This window comes from Tetranychus urticae, chromosome 1 (genome assembly GCF_039701765.1).
Source record: "Tetranychus urticae isolate SD_2017Ah chromosome 1, NJAU_TeUrti_SD_1.0, whole genome shotgun sequence".
In the NCBI taxonomy this organism is placed as follows: Eukaryota; Metazoa; Arthropoda; class Arachnida; order Trombidiformes; family Tetranychidae; genus Tetranychus; species Tetranychus urticae.
The window spans coordinates 28,192,181-28,212,345 of record NC_142958.1 but is presented as its reverse complement, the minus strand read 5'-3'; the positions used below and the strand labels follow the sequence as shown (position 1 = coordinate 28,212,345).

General features: G+C 32.6%; 4 protein-coding genes across 5 annotated transcripts; 1 reads left to right on the top strand and 3 right to left on the bottom strand.

The window, feature by feature from the left end:
• Positions 1–368: 368 nt before the first annotated feature.
• On the bottom strand, positions 369–8,050 carry LOC107369828 (sodium/potassium/calcium exchanger 4). Of its 2 annotated transcripts, none has more exons than XM_015937807.3 (9): positions 7,283–8,050; positions 4,795–5,404; positions 4,125–4,398; positions 3,711–3,795; positions 3,344–3,442; positions 2,230–2,520; positions 1,555–2,099; positions 1,353–1,466; positions 369–1,028 (listed from the first exon to the last, which is right to left on the bottom strand). In XM_015937807.3, the coding sequence occupies exons 1-9, from the start codon at positions 7,377–7,379 to the stop codon at positions 702–704; spliced, it is 2,442 nt and encodes an 813-aa protein (XP_015793293.2). In that variant the 5' UTR covers positions 7,380–8,050; the 3' UTR covers positions 369–701. The 2 variants fall into 2 exon arrangements, with proteins under 2 accessions (XP_015793293.2, XP_015793294.2); XM_015937808.3 differs by lacking the exon at positions 7,283–8,050 and adding an exon at positions 5,512–5,713.
• Positions 8,051–10,788: 2,738 nt separating this feature from the next.
• LOC107369827 (pancreatic triacylglycerol lipase) lies at positions 10,789–15,426 on the top strand. The gene is made up of 8 exons (XM_015937805.3): positions 10,789–10,992; positions 11,893–12,167; positions 12,238–12,625; positions 12,688–12,807; positions 13,447–13,746; positions 13,813–14,125; positions 14,232–14,401; positions 14,482–15,426. The coding sequence occupies exons 1-8, from the start codon at positions 10,914–10,916 to the stop codon at positions 15,315–15,317; spliced, it is 2,481 nt and encodes an 826-aa protein (XP_015793291.3). The 5' UTR covers positions 10,789–10,913; the 3' UTR covers positions 15,318–15,426.
• Positions 15,427–17,828: 2,402 nt separating this feature from the next.
• On the bottom strand, positions 17,829–18,359 carry LOC149094892 (putative serine protease 42). The gene has a single exon (XM_089266070.1). It carries the CDS (start codon positions 18,357–18,359, stop codon positions 17,829–17,831), a length of 531 nt encoding a protein of 176 aa, XP_089122196.1.
• Positions 18,360–18,695: 336 nt separating this feature from the next.
• On the bottom strand, positions 18,696–19,739 carry LOC107369923 (chymotrypsinogen B-like). The gene is made up of 3 exons (XM_089266068.1): positions 19,235–19,739; positions 19,011–19,168; positions 18,696–18,734 (listed from the first exon to the last, which is right to left on the bottom strand). Exons 1-3 carry the CDS (start codon positions 19,737–19,739, stop codon positions 18,696–18,698), a joined length of 702 nt encoding a protein of 233 aa, XP_089122194.1.
• Positions 19,740–20,165: the final 426 nt, after the last annotated feature.

The following is a 20,165-nucleotide window of genomic DNA, read 5'->3' as shown; positions in this document are numbered from 1 at the left end:
TCGAGTGATGATTAAATTAAAATGTTCATGTTTAGATAACTGAGATTCATAATTGTACAATTGACGTTTATTAGGCTATGTAATGATTGATGATTGATTCACATTTTTCAATTGTAATACCAATTGGACAACAAGTAAATGATGAAAACCAATCACTTGGTTAGTGTAAGTGCGGCCGATTGACGGATCGGTAAAAAATTTGATTACGGCTCAAGGTCTATTCGATTATCGAATCCTTTAAATAATAGAAATAATATGAGAAATTTTTGGTCAGTTAATGTAACTAGTGGTAATAATATTTTCAAGGTTCAAGATAAATCAACTGAGTTGATTGTACTTTTGATCGGTAGAGAGACAGAAAGGGTCAATAATCATTGAAAATTATTTCTTTTTCATGGTAAATTGAGGAATGGAAAATTGATCATTTACAATTAGAGTAAATTATTATGATTGAAAGGTTGAGATGATTCAAGTTAATCCTTGCTTTGTTTTCTCAGATCTGATTGTACTTGTTTTAATACATAAAGACGATTGATAATAAAAGGTTACAGTTGATTATTGGATTGTCTCACACAGAAAACAATGAAAAAACAAAGAAGGAAACAAACAAAAATTGATTTCCATTTTCAAAACAATCAATAACATAATAGTAATGATAATAATAATATAATTTGTATGATTGTATTTCATAAAGATGATTATCATTCTTCACACATAACTGGATTAACGTAGCCAAGTAGATTGAGCTCCAAAGCTCCGCAGAATACAAGGAAAACAGCATAAGTAGCAAGTAAGGCATATCCTAATTTAGGATTGAGTGTCCAACGGTTACGATGGAAGAGATAAATTGTCACCAATAATGAGAGAAACAATAAGATTATCGCATAAAATAATCCACGACTGTTGATGCTTGCCGTTGTCCCAGGTTGCCAAAGAGCTGTCTCGACAAACCAGGGAAGCGCTAATCCAACTAAAATATCAAATACATTACTGCCTATCGAATTGGATACGGCCATATCTCCTTGCCCCTGAAAATTGGAAAAATTAATATCAAAGATTAATCATTTTGTATTTTTTAATTTGTTGTCAAAGAGTTCCACTTTCTTCTGTTATTGAGTCTTTTTCAATAGCTAAAGTTGACAAATTGTAAACTGATATTTTCACTAAAAGCATAAGAGCAAAATCTCAGTCATTTTTACGCTCTTGTTTGTACACAAGACCTTTTTTACTTTACTTAATGAATATTACAGACTCTTAGACATTTAATACTTTGAATTTAAGAAATTTGATCTATTTCAAAGACAAAAATGATCGAATCTCATGTTGACGAGGCCTTTTAATGTTAAATATACCTGACGGGCAACATGAATTGATGCATAAGCATCAGGTATTGAGGTTCCTGCAGCAAGAAAAGTTATTCCCATAATACTATCAGGTATTCCGAGTGTGAATCCAACAAGGGTTACCTGTCAAGTAGAAGATCAAAGTAAATTATCATTAGTTGGCCTGTTTGTATCATCATTGCTACGAATTGAAATTTGTAGATCAACTGACCATCCAAACCATAATGTATGAAAAAATGGCTATCCAAAAGACGGACATGAGAAATGTAACCAGGTAAAGGTTAGTTCTTGTTTTACAGTTTGGTATCGTGTAGAAGAGAGTTGCATGTAAAGGGGCAATGATACACCATCTAAGTACTGGTAACCAGCCTTCAACAACTGGATTTGGTACAAGAGACCAATCTTCAACATTGGGACTCGAAGTGATTCGTTCATGGGCAACTTTGGACAAACCAGATGCGTGATCGCCATCTTCTCTGGCTTTATAATTAAATTCTTGTCGTCGTTGTTTTTGACTTTTACCGTGTCTTTTACGGTTAATTGATATCGTATAATTGGCTGCTGCCCGAAAACGAGTTATGGCCGGAAAAAGACGTTTGTGTTTTATAATAACAATCTGAGCTGCTTCATAGAGAGACGTTTTATTTGGATCCATGGATGGAGCTAATCCTGAATAACCAGAGTATTGTTGATTGTAGGAATTATAATTATTGTAATTGGATGTTGGCTGATTATTGTTATAAGACCATTCATCAACTGTAATAAAGACGGAAATTAAATTAGGGAAAGAAAATGTAAGTCACATTGGAATTATCAACTGTTGTTGAAGACAAGTTTCGTTTGGTTAAAAACTAAATCAATAGTACTTTTAAATGTAAGTATTTACCTTGCATTGACTGGTAATATGCAACTGAATTTTGAGGTTTAATCTCATCTACTTCACCGGGTTCAGGTAAATTTGACAAATAACCTTTATCCATCAATTTGGCTGTTACTAAATCACGGATTTGATGATTAAAATGCATAACCACAATGTAACCAACGTAAAAAATCAACATAAGGGCTGATTCAAAAGTGGTTACTTCTCCATCATAAGCAACCAAAATAAGGACTAAAACAGTGAAGGTATAGTAAGTTGAGTCTCTTGCAACAGGCCACCAAGTCAAAACGGTCGCAGCTAGTTTAAATCAAAATAAGATGGAAACAATTAGAGAAATTGTATTTCAAGATATAATCAGAAATATAAAGTAAAAATTTGAAAATTGAAATTTCACCATTATTATTGTCCTTTTGATATTTTTGTATTTCATTGTGATACAAAAGTGGTTTACCTGCAAGTTAATCATTTATTTTAAAAAAATGTCGTGAATGAATGGAATCAATCTTGAAAGTAACCAACAAAGAATTGAACTTTCAATCGATAAACCATTATTTTCAGGTAAAATATCAAAAATTAACTGAATTCAGTAAACCAGTGGAAAAAATCTCTAATATCATTAATCTTTACTTTTCAAGTTATAACAATCGAGTAATTGGCAAATAATATTGTTAATGGCCAAGTGTAATTTAGCTTAATATTTTAACTTTCATTTATTAAGGTTATTAACAATTCTCCTTCGGGATTTCAAAGTGCTGTTTATTTTGATGATGATGATGATAATAATAAAGATGATAATAGGAAATGGGAGAAAGCTTTGGTTCTTATTTATATTGTAAACTGTCTTTTTCTCTGGAAAAGTAAACAGTCAACTGCAAAGAGTGATTAATTGATTAACTTGAGAGTAAAGGAAAGAGAGGAAAATTAATTAAACGTAAAATTTACACCTAGGATAGATATTTAACTGCGATTCACACTCAAGCATGAAATGAAGTGATAATAAATGTTGAGCTTGAAGCGAAATTAAGTTAAAGGTGGACATTTGAGTGAAATGGTGAAATTTGGTGAAATCCAAATTAATTAGCCAACAAGTTGATAGATGTAAGTAAATTGATTAGCTTACTAGTTAAAACACCACATAATCCTATGACAAAGAGAATGTTGAATACAGCTGATCCAACAATTGTTCCTGTTCCAACATCACCTTTAGCAACAAAAACACCTGAAAGAAGAAGAAATAAAATGTCAATTTGGAAAGTGATACTATAGTGATTTAAATCAGATCACAGGTCGTTTTTAAATGACTTTAGATGCTTAAATACATTTGTAGCTATTCTGTAAATGTAAAGGAATGATCAATGAAATTTCTGGTGAGCTATTCAGCAACAATAACCCAAGGAAGTTTACTCTTGTACCAATAGGCCCAGTGTTTACACCTAAAGTCATTCAACAACAAGACTCTGTAAAAGCCGTTAATAAATAATGCTCACCTAATATTGCTGTAAAAAGTTCTGGGGCTGATGAACCAGCAGCCATCAAAGTTGCTCCGGCAACATCATTGGATAAATTGAGTCTCTACAAAAACAAAAAAAAAGATTTGTCAATTATGTCACTAATTTGAAAAATATTGAGTGATGAAAAACAAAATAATCAATCAATATATTAATAATTCATCAATACATATCATGATATAATCTGAAAGAAAATTTATCTTAAACAGCAACCATCTCATATTCCTGATGATTGTGAGTACGATAAATATTGATGAATTATATTAATTTGATTCAATGTTTTCTGTCAACACTATTCTGTAATCTTTCCTGAATCAGCTAAAAACTCTCAAACGCAACGATTAACAGTAAAATATTAAATAGTCGACAGTATTTGCTAGTTAATTAACTTACAATTGCACATTCTTCGAGTGATGTTAAGAAATAGTGATCACAAACAATTGCTAAACAATAAAACATATAACAAGCCACAGCAATATGAATTATAATAGCTCCGTGTTTCCGTGCCTTGTGACCAAAAATGTCCGTTGGAAACTCTTTGAAAGCCGGTGCTGTACACTCTTTAATTTTAACATTTTTAAGCAATGGAATTATCGTTTTGGGTGGAGCTGCGTGTATCCGTGTTGTCACTGGTGTTTCTGGTGTTTTTGAAGTACTGTTGGAATTCCTGGTTCGGATGAAAAGAGATAAAAGAGTGTCAGTGAGAATTAGCAAATTGGTTCATTTCTCTTCTGATATAAAATACAACATTTCTACAACAGATAATTTCTCATTCTAACATTGTAACTAGTAACTATTAATAGCAAGTTATAAATATTAATAATAATAATAATTGAATGAAAGGAGAAAACAAAATAATTGTTGTTAACAATGCGAATAAATTGAAAGATGTTTCACGATTCATTAACCGTAAGAGCTTTTACCTTGAACTGGTTAGGCTTTCTAAATATCTCACTCTGTTGACTAACAAGATTAGTTGATTATATTTCAAGTAACAAAAGAGAAACTAAATGACAAGATATTAACATTCTAGGTAAAAATCGATAAATAATTTGATAAATACTCTGATTCATTAGATGACTTGGTTTCAATTGATTGTCCTATTGATCCTGGTGATGGGATTAACTTTTTTTTCCCAGTCTTAGTTTTACGCTTTTTAGACTTTGTTTCTGTTTTGTTTGTAACAGCCTCTGATTCAGTTCCATTGATTGTCGGTGAAGTTTCCGTGGATGTCGACGATGATGTTGCCGTCGTTGTTCCTTCACCCTCAACTTGTTTTTGCTTCTGTTTATGTTTAGACTTTTTTCTCGAAGGCTTTGTAACCTTTGGTTGAACTGGTTCACTGATATTATTCACTTTGATCTCTCCATTGGTTTCATCTGCGACGGAAGAAGTTGATTGTAGCAATGATAATGAAAGTGGACCTTTCTCGTAATCGATTGAAAGAAGATTTCTCCGTTTTCTTCTTATCTTAACCGCTAATGATTGTGCTAAATTCAATTGATTGATTGGTGAATTGCCATCCAATGGGCCACTATTACTTTGTTTATTAAATAATCTAAATTTTGATCCAACCATTTGATTGGCACTAACTTCTTTAATATTTTCTTTATCAAGACTGGTAGTTGATTGTCCATCTGATTGTTCCGTTTCATGGTCTATCTTTCCTTTTCCTGGTAATCGTAAAAAGAATAAAAAGTAAAACAAATTAGAAATGGTTGATTCAAGTGAACACTTAAAACATTGAAAGACTGCAAATATCCACAAAAAGACCACTTACTAGAAAATTAACTAATTAAATGAGATGTTGAAATGTAAATTATTAACAAGAAAATTAAATAATGTGAAAATTGTTTCGGTTAAAATACTGAACAATTTGTTTTGATTCAAATTCAAGTTTAACATGTGATCAAACGAGTTAACCAGAAAGATTTTGGCAAAAACTGGTTAAGCAGCCGATTCAAGCCGAAACTGTTAAAGCATAAAAAGCATTAAAAGGCATTAATTGCGCCTTTTTCAATTGTAAATGTGACTAAACTCGATAATTTTGTAACCCATTCTTACAATTGTTAATTAAAACATTGCTAATTAACATTAGTTAATTTATTTTAATCTATAACCAAATATTTACAATTAATTTATTTATCTGGAATCGTTTGAAATATTGCAACTGAAAACCTTAACATTGTAAAGCTAATGAATGTGTAAGCTTGAATCTAATGATCATCTTTGTCATTATATTATTGCATTAATCAAACAATCAAATAAAACTAATGCTAACCGAGTAAAATTTAATTTCACTTTATGTTGACTCTTGAACTCATCTAATGTTATAAGAATAATGTCAACACAAAAACAAATGAAAACCCAATTGTATTGGTTGCCTATCACTGTTTATCAGTCGATTCATGAAAACAATTCAATGAATCAATCATGATGCCGACGAGAGGAATAATTTTTCAGGTTCATCTATTTGTTTAAATGATGATTAAGTAAGGAAAAAGAGAAGAAGATAAAAAATTAAAATGAATTGTTGGTAAATAAATTTGTAAGCAAACAAAATTATACAAAAATAAGGTTGTCAAGCAAGATTAACCAGTCAAAATGAATTATGTTTTCACTCGAGATTTCAAGTGATTCCAGAAATGGAAAGTAATCAAGTAAATATAATAATAAACCGGTAAACTAAATTATTATCAAGGTGAGAGTAAACAATTCAATCAACATGAATTTTAGTTAATAAAGTAGTAATAAAAAACGATAATATAAAAATGGCCAAAATTTTGCTATTGAAAAATTGAATTGGAATCAGATTTTAATGGTCTCTCCATTGTATCAACTGATTTCAAATGTAAAAAGTGTTATTAATATTGACAGAGAGAAACATTAGCTAATGCGATTCTCTGGAATCCCCTGAGCAAGCCATTAATATAAAAGCAACCAAGTTCAACAATCAGGTAAATTCAAGACTATCAATAGGAAGAGCAAGGTAAACATTTTTCAAGTTTTGTTTAACCTCTTCATTTGGATAAAATGTAGACCAAATTCAGGTTCACATTTGATACAAAATGGAAAAGTAAATCTGTTTTTTTTGGTCTAATTTTGTATCAAAGAAGATGAAGTTTCTCCTGGTAATTTCATGTGATATTGTAATGATTAAACAGTTAACCAAAACTAAGCAATATTTTTATTGATTTTACTCTTTACTGACAAAGAAACAAACTCACAATTGAATTGTATTGTTAAACACTGAGATCAATAATCCTAGTGTATTTTGTATGAGACAAAATGTAATAAAGAAATGCTCAGTTCAGGTTATCTTTACCATTTAATAAGATTTCCCGAAATTTACTGGAAATCAAGATGAATAGGAAATTGCAAGTGAAAGTGAACAAAAAAATTCAGGTGACATTAACATTGATAATAAACTGTAAAGTGTTTATCAAATTTCAGGGGGAAATGTATTCACCTTTAAAATTTTTCAACAGCAAATAACATTCTTATAGGAATCTTGTTAAACGTTTGATTTCACCTTTACTTAATTGACTTACCTTTGATATAAATGTTGATCACTGAAAAGATGAGTATAACAACTACAAGAGCTAATTTTTGAACAATTAACCTTTTCACTGCAATTGATTTACCCATCTTTCTATCCTTTTCAAGATTGTTGATAGTGTTGGGAATGATGATGAGGCTGATGATTAGTGATGAATGATAATAACTTCAAGGTTCACTGGATTACATATCGATCCATAACTGGACTTGAACATTGAAACACTCAATGGAATGGTAAATGTTTCTTATTTCACTAATTTTAACAGGCAACTTTAAATGTATCCAAAAAACGAGAGTTCCTTATGAACAACTGATTGACCCAAGCATTTGAAGCACAATTGAATGGTTTAAGATTGGATGAAATTTTCGTTGTAAAATTGATTGTCGTATTGATTGTTGTTAGTTAAGGCTGTAAGTTGAATAGGAGAGGAAAATAGAAGAAGAAGAATAATTCAAATGTTGATAAGATTTAACCCATTAAATTTTTGTTTCCATTACATTATCAGTTTCCATTCAATCGAAAATCACTCTTTATCCTTTATACCTTAACCTTGCTCTCTTCACCTCATTCCCATCATCACCATCATCCTTTTCACAATCACAATCATCTTCATAATGATTATAACTTATGATAATTAATGAAATTTAGACAATAACTAATGTTAATCTTGTCCTGGGAGTGAAAATATACAAAACTCCAAACTCAGGCAAGTTAACATTATTTTATTGGATTTAAGCGCGATATTCACTTTTCACATTCATTTCTACTCCTTTTACTCTCTCTTTATCATCATTTTCATCTTCTTATCTTCCTTGTTTTTCCTTGCTTTTTCTTTCCCTTTCTTTTCATCATTTCTTGATGTTCCTCTTCAATTCAACCCAAACCAAGGAGTCGACTCGAGGTTCAGGCTTCCCAGCTCATGGCTCTTAGGTTCACCCTGAATATCGATATTCAGTCATGACAGTTTTGTCTTTCCCTTTCGTCGTCATTTTCCACCTTTATATCTTCTCTGTCTTTCACTGTCACCAATCTTCTGTCTACTTTTTACTTGTTTTCCCCATTTCTATCCACGCTTTTAGCTTCGAAGATCTATTTTTGCCTTTTCAAGGTATTATATTGTCTCATCTCATTATCTTTACTCTGTCTTACATTTATTTCATCATTTTCATCGTCTCATCATCTTTCCTCCAACCTCACAATTGGACTTTTATTTATACTCAAACATTATTGCAAGCAATAGTCTAGATTTGTATCTGATTGTGAACAAGTTTCTTGTTTGTCTTGGTTATCTTGCTTTTTTTATTTGACTTTAGGTTGAAGGTGAAAATTGATAAACATTATTGATGAATGTTCAAAAGTGAAGCAACCTAATAAATACTCAAAGACAGATTGAAGTGAATCAATCGTTTTGTCAGACTCTGAATTAAAGTTGACTTCAAGATCAAATCGATATTGTACTTTCCATTCACTTAATTACAAGATCATCTGCTGACAAGGCATTACCGGTCAGGTTTGAACACAGTCTAAGTTCAAAAATGTCAACATATTTCCATAATAAATGTTTTTGATTACATGGCACGATTACAATGGTAATACATTGGAAATCAGTTAATATAAATACTGCTCATTATCAAACTGACTAAATGGCTGATGATCAAGTTACAAGCAACTGTCTAATATCAATGCATTGAGTTTGTTGATGTTGGAATACTATTTCCATCATAAACCATAAGAAACATGAAAAAGAAAGAGTTTTTATCTGTAAAATTTTCAGAAGTGACTTAACAAATCTTACAATTTTGTCAATCAATTGGTGAGCAAATGTGCTTTCTACCATTAAACATTGCCAATCAAAGTACCGATATATTGACACTTCACTGACATTGTGAGAGACCCAAAACATCTTTATTTTACTGTATCAACTCATGACTATAAAGGGCATAATTGTCTGGGCAGTTTATTTGTTTACCGGCCATTATCTGGGTTACCTAAATCTTAAAATTGCCACCTTTAAAAATGAAATGTGAGAAAATTAAAAGATGTTACAAAATTGTTAATTAACTGACCATCCAAACCATTATGTATGAAAAAATGGCTATCCAAAAGACGGACATGAGAAATGTAACCAGGTAAAGGTTAGTTCTTGTTTTACAGTTTGGTATCGTGTAGAAGAGAGTTGCATGTAAAGGGGCAATGATACACCATCTAAGTACTGGTAACCAGCCTTCAACAACTGGATTCAGTACAAGAGACCAATCTTCAACATTTGGTTGCTTTCGGTGTAAAAGCAACTCAATAGTACTTTCAAATGCTAGTAATTAGCATGCATTGACTGGTAATATGCAACTGAATTTTGAGGTTTAATCTCTTCTACTTCAACGGGTGTGATGAACGACTTTGAGTACGAAAAACGAAACCATTCCTGATTGAATCAGTCTAACCTCGCTTCTAGTGTTAACCAAATCTTTCAACAAAATTGCCATTTAAAACAATTTCTTAATCTTGTTCATTCACATTAACCTTTTCATGGCCATAAATAGACTCTAAATGAATTATTAAAGGCAATGATGCAGAAATGGTGAGTAAAAATAGTTGAACAAGGTTGACCAGCAAATAGATGAACTCAAAAATGAAAGTCAACTTGAACTCTAGAGGTTTACAGAGATGAAATTGTATTGAACAATTAGACAGACATGATATAATCGTCTGTGACTGAGCAATGAGGAAGAGGTAAACATACAAATACAACTCGATTATTGTAATCATTTTGATTTTCAAAGCCCACATCAATTTTACTTGTTTTGATTGACAATTTTGAATGGTTAACCTTTTCATCTTGTTAGTCCATGTTAACATTTGAAACATGAAAACTTGATGCTCTCAACAGACTTTCATGTAATGGAAGCAATCAAAGAAAGTTCATCCTCATCATTTAAATATAAGTGTGTTTACCAGGCCAGGTTTCCCAATGAGAATAAGGTTGATGACAATATACATCTCATCATTTTCATCATCTTCAACATACAATGTGCTAAAGGGAAACCAGTTTCAAGGTAAATAATAACCTTTTGAATTAATATCAAACCTTATCATGTCCATCATTTTTCTTGCTCTTTACGTTTTGTCTTTACACAACTAAGGCCTTGTTAACTTTTATTTTTGTTTTTCTTGTTGTTGGTGTGTTCCTCAAGTTTTGGCTTCTCATTTCATCTCGACATGTAAACATTTACATCACATTTACTCTTATTTTACTCGGTAAACAATAGCCCAAGGGTTGCTTCGGTGTGATTTCAACTCTTTATTTTTTTCACAGCCATTATTATGATTGTATGCTCATGGTTGTGACTTGATTAACATTGAATCAACCCTCTAAACTACTTTTCTTGAAACCCCTTTTCACTCTGGTTAATGTTACTCTCAGAGCCTCCTTAATTTGCTACTCACTTTGCAATTCATTTTCATCCACATTCAACATCAGCTATTAGTGTTAGTTGATCTGCTGCCAATGTGTTTCCAGTTTATACACATTTCATTAAAACGCTCATTTTTCCAATACATTTTTATATTTTGATCATTTTTACAATTTTGTTATTTTTCCATTTTCGGATTTCACCATCATTACAATGGTGCAATTTCATTTGTTCAGTCTCTTCATTTTAACCGTTAGCCAGTCCACATTCGGCCAAAATTCAAACAATTCAAGTAAGTTGTCTTCATTTTGTTGTTATTAATTTTTATTACTTGTTATTATCATTTTTGTTAACTTATCGACCACAAAAACTGTTTTAACATTGGATTTTCATTATAAAAAAGATTGAAAATCGTGAAAATTTTGCGTCTTGTTTGGCTAGTAACTGTGCTAATCCATTTTAGGATAGCGACATGAGAATGACGACTGTACCTTTAGTCGTCTTGGTCTTTAAAAATGACCTTTTTGAATGAATGAATAGTTAAGTTGATAAAGATTGAAAAAGATCGAACTTGATTATTCATGGAAATGTAAGTCAATGTGACATTTGGATTGTAACTCGATGACTTTGATTCCTGTTTGGCATCATTGAAAGTTGATTAGTCAACAATTTAAACCCTTAAGGGTAAACGTAATTGGTTTTAATGATGATTTCTGGTCCAAAAACATTGCAACTTTTACTTTTACTTACAAGGTTGAGTGTAAATGAAAAATAATCATTAAAACCAGTTAATTTGTCGATTACATCAAAAGATTTCAAAAGGAAAATATCAAATTGCTTTCACTGATTCAAGTCAAGTAGATTCATCATTTCACTAAATAGAGATTATCACAAAAGAAATCAATAAAAATGTCAACACTAAGAGCTGACATAATCTAAATCTAAAATTTAAGACAGTAGAGTTAACTCAACTTAAAGTTGCCTGATGCGGTTTGCCACTTTTGGAATGTACTATGATCTTTTTAACGTTCTATTTCTCCATTCAGAAGAAATTTCAATTCTGATAAACACTGACGTGAGAAACAGTCAATCAAACGGGTGAAGTGTATTAACACACTATGTTATTGAGGTTTTTTAAGACGATATTTATTGAGTTTTTTGTAAAATTTTTTGCATTTTTGCTTCGATTTAGGCTCTTCCGATAAATGTTATGGAGCTCTTGGTTGCTTTGGAACGAGAGATTTTAGCGATTTGAATGGACAACCAATTACTTTCGCTCCTCAAAGTCCGGAAGAGATCAACATAACATTTAAATTGTTTACACCTGAAAATCCTTACAGTTCAATCGATTTCAAATATAACCTGGAGCAATTCCAGTTGAACAATTCACCGTTCGATGCTCGGAAAAAGGTCAAATTTATAATCCACGGATTTACAAGTTCTTTCGATGAAATGGACTGGATGGGGGTGAGTATCGATGAAAGAGCTACCATGATGATGCGATATTCAATATTCATGATTTATTTATTTTCTGCAGAAATTGAAAGATCTAATTCTGGAAGGCCAACCTAATCAATACAATGTTTTTGGTGTCGATTGGTCAAATGGAGCTAAAACAATCAACTATTTTCAAGCTGTGGCCAATACTCGCGTTGTTGGTGCTGCACTTGCTCATTTTATTAAAAAATTGAATCAAATTTCGGGCCTGAAATTTTCCAATGTTCATCTGATTGGTCATAGCTTGGGGGCTCATGTATCTGGTTATGCAGGGGAAAGAATTCAAAATCCCAAGATTGGCCGCATCACTGGACTTGATCCAGCAGGACCAAGTTTCTATTCCAATGAGTCATCGCTCCGGCTAGATCCATCTGATGCAAGTTATGTCGATGCGATTCACACTGATTATGGAAATCTCGTAGTTGAAGGTAAGATTCTGTTCATTTTAATACTTTTCTTAAAGTTAATTATTCTTCTCGCATTTATTCAGGACTTGGAATTGAAGATGCTTTAGGTGACATTGATTTTTATCCAAATGGTGGCTATCGACAGCCTTCTTGTGGTAAAACAAAAGGATTATTCAATGTTCTCAATCAAGGGGTGATTAAAGGTAAGGATGAAGACCAGAAGAATAGGTAAAACTGCCTAGCATGAAATATTTTTCTTATGAACATATATCATGAAAAATTTAAATCAAAATTCATTCCTTCAACTTATTTTTCAAAATAATTTTACGTTTTTGAGATATTCTGATTGAGATAGTAATGAAATAACGTTGAAAATGCATGGGAACGAATAGCGAAATAATCAAAGGTGAAACCACTTTCTGAATGATTTTTTCATATTTAAAATTCAATTTTGATTTCAACGAAGTGATTCATTTTGATCTAAAATGCCGCAAACTGGCCATATTTTTGAAAAATGTAATATTTCTTCGTGATTGAAAATATGAATCAATAACCAAAGGTGGAGCCACTTTCTGGATGATTTTGTAAGATGTTAAATTCAATTTCGATTTAAATGAAGTAATTTATTCTGACCTAAATTGCCGCAAAACTGGTCTTTTTCGATAAAGGTAATAGTTCTCTGTCAAGAAAAAACGAAAAATGGATTGAAGAAATGAATGCATCATAAAGTTTTACATCATATATGTTCATCACAAGAAAATTACTTTCTAGGCAGTTTTGGCCTTCTTCCTTTCAAATTGGATTAAATTGACAGTTTAACATATTTTGTTTCTCTGCTTCAGGCATCAGTGAAACAATTTCATGCAACCACCAGTTTGCTCCTCGATTAATGCTCATCAATCCCGAACAGTTGACTGAAAATTGTCAATTTGTTGGCTATCAATGTTCGAATTACGACGATTATGAAAAGGGAAAGTGTACAGATTGTGGAATGGATGGGAAGAAATGTGCTGTTCTATCAATTTTTGGTGAAACTGATCGTGGTTCAGGCCAAGCTTTTCAAGAACAAAAGCAAACCCGATTCAGAGATGCAGCCTTTAAAAAGTATTATTACAAAACTGGTGCCCAATCTCCATATTGTTGTAAGTTTCTCCTTAATTATCTTCTTTTATGTTTGCAATTAATTTCTTGTTTATTTTTTCGATCAGTACATCATTATGGAATCGAGATTCATTTGGCCAACAATTCAGAGTCAGGTACTGGATCATTTACTTTGGATCTTGAAGGTTCTAAGAGGAAGGCTGATGGAATCAAAGTTAGCGAAACATTTTCAAGCTTTAAAGCTGGTCAAACTTATACCTTTCTAGTAACTTATGAAAAAAGTTTGGGTTCATTAAGGAAAGCTGTCATGAAATGGACTTTCAAAGGCATTGATGTATTGAATCCCTTGAAACTCATCTCTAGTCCTAAAATGATAATCGATCGACTGGCAATTAAATATATGAGCAACATTGATCCAAGGTATGATAAACTCTTGATACTTAAAGGATTAAGAAATAATATCAATTTTGATCAAGAATCAACATCTCTTATCCATGCTTAATTATTACTTTATTATACTCAATAGACTTCGAGAAGAAGAGTCGTCAATTCTGTGCCCAGAGCAATCGGACACAGTCTCCAATGGCAAACAAATCAACTTCGTTCCCTGTCGTGGTGGTCAAGGCTCTGGAAACTCAATTTCTAGGTTAAATAATGGGCAAAAAAACCAGAGTCAACATCAGGGAAATAACGCAGGTGAGTGTGAAAAACTAAAAATTATCTTGATCAAAAAAACAAGTTGATTTACCGTTTTCGTATTTATTTGTAATGAAAAGGATCTTGGTCTAACAGCCAGAAACGGCCTCAATCAAATGGTTACACTACTCCAGGTTATTCAACTCCTCGATATCAAACAAGCACAAGCCACCCTAATGGTGGAGATCATCGGATCACTTCAAATTATTCCTCATCATCCAATAATCGTCGACCAAGTTATTCAACTTCCCTCTATCAAACAACACCAAGTTATATTGACTCATCAATTCGACCAAGTACATCTCGCTATCAACCAGTAGCCAACTATCACACACCGTCCAGTTACCATGCTTCTTTCAACCAACGGCCTTTTTCATCCTCTTCACCTTCATCACTGTATTCACCACTGAACACATGGAATCGTAGACCGGCGAGTCCATCACTTTGGACTCCAGATGAACCACTCAGACCCCGATTTCGTCCTCACCGTGACCAAAGTCGACCATTTTTTTATTCTAGCTTGACACAAAGCTCTTCAGATCCACGAGTCAAACTTCATTTGGGTGACAATGTTGGTGAAATTTACCGTAATTTAGGAGAACGTTCATTCTTTACATCAGATTCAAGCAAGATTTTGCCTTCTCGAACAAATCAAAAGTTTGATGAAATGTTCAAAACCTCAACACCAAGTCTTTTCTTGTCTAGTGATTTGCATGTGGACGAATCTGTTGATCCAATTGTTATCGCTAGCAATAGTCGATCACCTGGAAGCTGGCGTGATGTTCCTGATCGCAGGTTTGGAGAGTTTCGGAATAAGCCAGCACGATTAGTATCTAGACAAAGATCTCAGACAAATGGTAAAGTTTTAAACTTTGACGGATCAACTGCAGAATCAGATGAAACACGACAAGAGTAAAAGGTTTTGAATTTCCTATTCCATTTCTCCTTGATATAAAGTGTTCCTTGACTCATATATTTTAAATATTTCATCTCTTTTGTAAGATTAAAACCACTTGCTTCTTCAATTAAGTTGTGATTTTTATTATTTGTGAAGTTGGCGGCTTATCATTTTTCAAAACCTATCTTAATTTCTCCCAAACACCATGCAATAGTCTTTGCTGAAGTCAAGTAACGACTGAGGTTTTTTTCGTTCCTAGAAATTTAATTTTGAAGAAGCGTCTAGCGAACTTAAATTTTATCAAATGCCTCACTTTTAGATTGAATACCTACTCTAATATCAAAGTGACTCTATCATTCAACTCGTCAAGAACATATGAACAATTATTTTCAACTAAAACATTGTTATGCAGATTAAATGTTAAGCCAGTAAAGTTTTTTGAGGAATTGCCAAATATTAATTTGTCTGAGCGAAGCGAAGACATATGAGGTGAATTCGCGTTTTTTCGTGGAACGATAACTCATAACGATAAAAATTACGATTTTGATGCAATCTTCAGAATAGCTTGCTATTGGGATCAAAATTTACTGTATAGTTTTTGGTGATGATTGGCCCAGTCCCAAAATTTGGGGATATTTTCTATCAATAGAGGGCGCCAAAACAATTGTCACTTTATGCATAAATTGACACAAATGGGCAAAAACGGTTAAAAATTAATTTCTTTCAAATTTAGACTCTGTTAGTTTGTAGGGACATGAAACCTGAGTCTAATCGTGCGATTTAAAAATTTCTCTGATTCACAGTTTTTGAGAAAATCGAGGTCAAAGTTGCAACTTCGATGGCCTTTGTTCAATTATTAAAGTAAATGGTGTAACCTTATGGTCAACCAGAAAATACACTTATTTTGAGTAATACTACTTCCATAATTGAACACAGGTGATCGAAGTTTCAACTTTGACCTCGATTTTATCAATCGGAGAATTTACAAAATAAATTTAATAGCTCGAATGTACTAAATTTTTATTATTCTACAAACCTACCAAGACTCAAAACTTAACTCGAATGCTCGACTTTTTGACTGCACTCTTTTTAAATAAGAACTTCTTTCGATAACATCAACACATCAAATTAAAAATATTTGAAATTGCATATCAAAAGCTCAGACTACACTGTTTGCAGTAAATCTAGTATTAATACGTTAACTAATAGATCAACAACTTTACCTCCGATCTCAGCACTACTGACGTCAGGCCATTTAAACCTCTCAAGTATGCCAGTATCATTCATGGCTTCAAAATAAATGAAAATCCGCTTTTCTTCAGAAGACAATCTGAGAAGTTGACCTGTTCGAGCTTTAATTTACATTTGTATTTTTTCTCAAGGCCTTACCAATGATTCTTCCCCCTTCAATGATCATTGTGTTATTACTTGCATTTCATTGAATTTTCTTATTGATAGCTTCTCATGAAGCCTCGATTTCTAATAAGTTTATTCCATTTTGACGTAAGTTGTCCAAACTGTTGGAGAGACAGAAAGCAAACAAGTTTTGAATACTATTATATTGAGACGTAATATTTTCACATCTTCCTGTATCAATCTCCAAAAAAGAGCCATTGATTGTATACCAAGGCGGAAGGAAATATAGATAGCTATACATAGTACGTATATAACATATAATATTATGAAAATTATATTCAATGTACCAGAAAAAAAGTGAAAATTAAAATCTTTTAAAATAAATTGTGTTCTATTGTTCTTTTAACCAGTCCAACTCTAGTGTACCGATAGAGATCGAGAGCATGAGGCATCTCACAGCTTACGTTACACAATGTGACTACACAATTTTTTTCTACTTTGCCATCAGCGGATCACCAGGATCAGGAAAACATGCAGTTTTTCGTCCTTTCAGGTAATTAGCACAAAAAAAGGAATCAGTGGTAATTTTCTGGTTGACTTATTATTAAATGATATCAAAATGTTACATAAAAAAAGAAATAAATGACTTAGTTTTTCCCAGCCAGCAACTCTCCCATAGCGACCATAAAAAGTTTCATCTTGTCCAGGTTCTGGTAAACAAATTGGTTGAATATTCCAGCTGAACTGAACTGGTTCTTTCAAATATAAAAGAGCGATATTGGGCGCGGGTCTTTCAAGAGTAAAATCCGGATGGGATTTTACATAGAAAATATCATTTTTTAGAAAAATTGGAATTTAGACCTAAAAAGGCGATTTTGGTGCATTAAGTCATCAGACAGCTACAAGTCGTTCTTTAAACACATTTATTCAGATGATACATTCGATATTCAAAAAAATCGCCTTTGGAGCTCGCAATTCCAATTTTTCTAATAAATTATATTTTTCTATGTAAAATCCCATAGAAATTTCAAAATTTTCGAATTTCTGCAAAGTAGTTCAAACATTTACCTTTGAGGCCCTAATGCCCAGAAAAAAATATGAGGGCCACTGAATGTACCGTTCGGCCGTTATCTTGAAAAAAAGTCTCTCGGTTATGAATTGTCACCCTGTATATCAAAGTAAGGGAATAAATAACTCACTAAATTTTTCCCATACAGCCAGTTTTCCATGGCGACCATAAAAAGTTTCATCTTGTCCAGGCTCTGGTAAACAAATTGGTTGGATATTCCTACTGAACTGAACTGGTTCTTTCAATAATAAAAGAGCGATATTGTTTGCTTGTGTTAGACGATTAAAATCCGGATGGATGTAACTTTTTTCAACTCCAATTGTTTTGTTGTTCCACTCGTCACCTAAAATGACTCGTACGGGTGCAAAAACACTGAATGTACAATGGGCCACCGTCAAGACCCATCTCCTCGCAATTAAAACACCACTACACTTTTTGCAATGAAATTTTCGACTATTTACTTCTATTGAAGCGTAGAATGGCACTTGTCCTGGTGTAGTATCGCGACCACAGACCTGATCAGTCAATTCACTGTCATAAGGTTGAGAAGTAAATTGTGACTTTTCATTAAACAATGGGAGTCCACTTGAAAGGATGGGTAATGTAAGCAAAAAAAGAGATATAGATAAAGTCATTTTAAACTTGACGAGAGAAAGATCCAGATGAAAACTGACAAAACGACTCTTCTTGTACTGCCTTTAAATAGGACAAAACTTTAATCTTCTTAAATAGTCATAAACGGTTTAAAATGATTCAAATCATTCATCCTTTTTGGGAATCAAGAATCAAACTTTATTAGTTTTTATTTGAACAATTTCATTAGATTCCGGTGCCTGAGAGTCATATTTGTGTCATTTTGTTTACAACTCACAACTCGTTGCATTGGTTTGTGGTAAAGTTTGCCTCTTGCATTTACCGGTAGTTGTAGGAATCCGTCCAAGATAAATCAAAGCTCGTCTCGAAATTTCACCTCAGTCAATTCCTGAACCATTATTATTGAGACTTAATAGCTACAGGATAAAAAAGGTGAAAATTTTAAATCGTCTCAAATACATTTCAACAATTTTTTCTTTATTTTCTTTATTTTATTTTAGCAAGATTAAAGATACAAACTATAATAACTAGTAAACTGTTCTTTTAATCCAGTCTAAGTAAAATCCTACACTAATATAAATGTGGGGTGAAAATGGCTTCTTACAGCCTATTTTATTGATTGAAATTCCAGCAAGTATCCAATGATTCTCAACATTGACCATCAACGGATTGCCATACCCAGGAAAACATACAGGTTTTACATCTACCGGGTAACGAGCACACAGAGCAAACTCAGGGTAATCTGATTTCTTGTAGCCAGCATCTGCGTATGGTTCCCAACAATCAGCAGATTTCATGATCGGCGCACTGGTTATTTGCATATTTGTCGGTAATTTTCTCTCTGTTTGATCTTTAAGAATAAAGAAACAAATAATTATTGGTATTATGTATCAAAGTAAGGGAATAAATAACTCACTAAATTTTTCCCATACAGCCAGTTTTCCATGGCGACCATAAAAAGTTTCATCTTGTCCAGGCTCTGGTAAACAAATTGGTTGAATATTCCTGCTGAACTGAACTGGTTCTTTCAATAATAAAAGAGCGATATTGTTTGCTTTTGTTTGACGATTAAAATCCGGATGGATGTAACTTTTTTCAACTCCAATTGTTTTGTTGTTCCATTCGTCACCTAAAACAACTCGTATGGGTCCAAAAACACTGAATGTACAATGGGCCGTAGTCAAGACCCATCTCCTTGCAATTAAAACACCACTACACTTTTTGCAATGAAATTTTCGACTATTTACTTCTATTGAAGCGTAGAATGGCACTTGTCCTGGTGTAGTATCGCGACCACAGACCTGATCAGTCAATTCACTGTCATAAGGTTGAGAAGTAAATTGTGACTTTTCATTAAACAATGGGAGTCCACTTGAAAGGATGGGTAATGTAAGCAAAAAAAGAGATATAGATAAAGTCATTTTAAACTTGACGAGAGAAAGATCCAGATGAAAACTGACAAAACGACTCTTCTTGTACTGCCTTTAAATAGGACAAAACTTTAATCTTCTTAAATAGTCATAAACGGTTTAAAATGAGTCAAATTATTCATCCTTTTCGAGAATCAAGAATTTGCATATATTCCTGTGCTATATTCCTATGGTTATTATTTGAACAATTTCATTAGATTTTGTTTCGATCAAAGAGTAATATGTATTACTTTTTGATCAAGATGATGTAAATATCATTTCGGATGAATGATATTCTAACTGATTCAAAAAGAAGAAGAAGAAGAAGAAAAAGAATATGAAAAATAATGTTAAGATGAAAATGACGATATTCATGATGTTTTCCTTCATCAGAAAGATAAGCACCAACATACTCATAGAATTTTCAATTCATCTTGT

Bases quoted from the DNA above. Each gene is read 5' to 3' on its own strand.
- LOC107369828 (XM_015937807.3), bottom strand. From the start codon at position 7,379: ATGGGTAAATCAATTGCAGTGAAAAGGTTAATTGTTCAAAAATTAGCT. The intron at 5,405-7,282 runs GTAAGTCAATTA...TACGATTACCAG, and splicing joins GATCAACATTTATATCAAAG to GAAAAGGAAAGATAGACCAT. The intron at 2,521-3,343 runs GTAAGCTAATCA...GATTTAAACTAG, and splicing joins ATTATGTGGTGTTTTAACTA to CTGCGACCGTTTTGACTTGG.
- LOC107369827 (XM_015937805.3), top strand. From the start codon at position 10,914: ATGGTGCAATTTCATTTGTTCAGTCTCTTCATTTTAACCGTTAGCCAG. The intron at 10,993-11,892 runs GTAAGTTGTCTT...GCTTCGATTTAG, and splicing joins CCAAAATTCAAACAATTCAA to GCTCTTCCGATAAATGTTAT. The intron at 12,808-13,446 runs GTAAGGATGAAG...TCTCTGCTTCAG, and splicing joins CAATCAAGGGGTGATTAAAG to GCATCAGTGAAACAATTTCA.
- LOC107369923 (XM_089266068.1), bottom strand. From the start codon at position 19,739: ATGACTTTATCTATATCTCTTTTTTTGCTTACATTACCCATCCTTTCA. The intron at 19,169-19,234 runs GTGAGTTATTTA...TTATTCTTAAAG, and splicing joins GGCTGTATGGGAAAAATTTA to ATCAAACAGAGAGAAAATTA. The intron at 18,735-19,010 runs GTATGTTTTCCT...TTTATCCTGTAG, and splicing joins ACCCGGTAGATGTAAAACCT to CTATTAAGTCTCAATAATAA.
- LOC149094892 (XM_089266070.1), bottom strand. From the start codon at position 18,359: ATGACTTTATCTATATCTCTTTTTTTGCTTACATTACCCATCCTTTCA.